We start from the raw sequence: 2,116 nt of genomic DNA on the forward strand, positions 1-2,116 counted from the left end.
TTTTCTTTTTTTTTTTTTTCCTTTTTGTGTTAACAAAATTCCTGGGGCTAGAACTCAATAGTTGCACAATTTTCTTCAATCAAAGGCATACCACAGGCAACAGAACTCTGCTGTTTATATCTAAGGAGATATTTTCACTCCAAGTAATCCATAAAAAATATATAAAGGCATCCAAGAAACATACCCTGTTCAGCTAGGAGATCATCCACGACCTTTGCGATCTGTTTCCCACAAAACAACACATGAAAGCCAAATATTAACCACCTACCACCAGATTACACCATAAGGGAAAATGGGGGGGAGGGGCGAACCTTCAAAAGAAAATAAGAGGAAAACAAACACCATAAAATAAAAGTTTTTACCGACAAGTAACTATTTTAATTTCGGAAATAAAACATAAAATAAAGATAAAAATCATATTCTCCTTGTATACTGATGAAGAAAAACTGAATAAAATTCAAAATTGAGCGTCATTCTATACCTTATTGAAATGCTCATACTGCCTGTTGCCCAGACCAAATACTGCGTATTGAAGATTCTGAAGCCATTCGCCCCTCTCATTCCCCTAAACAGATACAGAAAATAAGAAAACCACCACGAAATTTCACACCAATAGAATCCAACATCACCCTTTACTCCAACCAATTTACCTCAGCGAACCACTTGTAAAATTTTGCAGCATTGTCAGTCGGCTCACCATCTCCATATCTGAAAGTCCAGACCAGTTATCAGTTTCTCAGTTCTCTTTCCATCTCTTTCTTATTCAACATAGAACAGAAAAAGAATAGAAAAGAAAGAAGAGAATCCACAAAAAGAAGCTAGAATGGAAAAGGAACTATAACGCACGTTGCCAAAAAGAAAAAGGCTATAGTCTCTTTCTTCAGTTTCTCCTCGTATTCATCGTCATCGGCTGCGTAATCATCCTGAAATCAATTCGAATTCGATCATCAGCAACAACAATTCCACTAACTGATCTACAAACCAAACGGAATTTTTAAAAAAGTTATATCGATTATAACCAGATCAACGACTCTAAAAGTTGCTTTCTCATAACGTGCTTTTGCTTCTTCAGCAAGTGCCTGAACACCAACAATTCACCAAAAAGTCATCAATCAACAGACTCAAAACCAACTCAACTGAACCAAATACCACACAGGCATAAAGAATAAATAAATCCAAACAAACCTTGGCGAATCCCTCAGCAGTACCAGTCTGAGTTCCAAAGAAAATCGTAATCTTCTTCTTCCCATCATCAACCTCCGGTTCGGGCTCCTTCACCATAACCGGCATGGGAGCTTCAATTTTACTCGATTTCTGACTCGAAGACTTCCTCCAGAAGAACACAATCACGCAACCGATAAATACCGCCATTGAGGTCGTCAAGATCATTAGAAACTTCCGATTCTCTACCAAAATCACCTCTCCAGAAGCCGCCGATACGTTCGACGGATCCAAGCTCCCTTTCAGAATCGCCGACATGAAATCGAAAGGAGAAAGCTTCACTGATTCCGAATCCATGATTAATTCCGATTTGAAGCAAAACAATAGCAGATTCCGAAGCGAAATTCACGGGATTCCGGTAGCGAACACAACCGGAATCTCGCGAATTAGAATGCTAATCGAGATCGGAAACAAAGAAGGACTGAGCAATCTCTCCCTCTCTTTCTCCCTCTCTGCTTTGTTCGTGCTTCGTCTGTGTGTGTGAGAGGTAAGCGAGAGGAGAGAGGAATCGTAGAGGAAGAGAGAAGCGAGAGAAATGATCTTTTCCCAGAGAAATGAGGGCAAGAAGTAGAGAATTTAGAGGCCTCTGAAAGAGAGTGGGCGAGAGCAGAGAAGTATTTATTTTGCAGTTTGTGACCGAACCAACGCCTACCAAACCCGACTAGTCAAACCACCTAACCCCTTTAACCATGGTTAGCTGAGACTCTCTCTCTCTCTCTCTCTCTCTCTCTCTCTCTCTCTCTCTCTCTCTCTCTTCTTGTCTATCTTTGTCTTTCCAAAATTGCCCTTCAATTAATTTTGGTTTTTAAACCTCACATATACATTTTTTAATTCTGAATTAAACCGCATAAAATTGGTAAAAAAGCGAGCGGAGAAAAGCTCCACCTCGCCTTAT

General features: G+C 39.8%; 1 protein-coding gene across 1 annotated transcript in view; it reads right to left on the minus strand.

The window, feature by feature from the left end:
• The window catches only part of LOC122079080 (NADPH--cytochrome P450 reductase-like), a 7,152-nt gene extending 5,335 nt beyond the window's left edge, over nucleotides 1–1,817 (minus strand). The window contains exons 1-6 of the mRNA XM_042645328.1: nucleotides 1,186–1,817; nucleotides 1,020–1,079; nucleotides 847–923; nucleotides 651–708; nucleotides 482–565; nucleotides 185–221 (exon numbers count right to left, since the gene is read on the minus strand). Of these exons, the coding sequence (XP_042501262.1) occupies nucleotides 185–221; nucleotides 482–565; nucleotides 651–708; nucleotides 847–923; nucleotides 1,020–1,079; nucleotides 1,186–1,518 (649 nt within the window). The 5' untranslated portion in view covers nucleotides 1,519–1,817. The remainder of the gene's footprint in view (nucleotides 1–184; nucleotides 222–481; nucleotides 566–650; nucleotides 709–846; nucleotides 924–1,019; nucleotides 1,080–1,185) is intronic.
• Nucleotides 1,818–2,116: the final 299 nt, after the last annotated feature.

This window comes from Macadamia integrifolia, chromosome 1, assembly GCF_013358625.1.
Source record: "Macadamia integrifolia cultivar HAES 741 chromosome 1, SCU_Mint_v3, whole genome shotgun sequence".
Taxonomy (NCBI): Eukaryota; Viridiplantae; Streptophyta; class Magnoliopsida; order Proteales; family Proteaceae; genus Macadamia; species Macadamia integrifolia.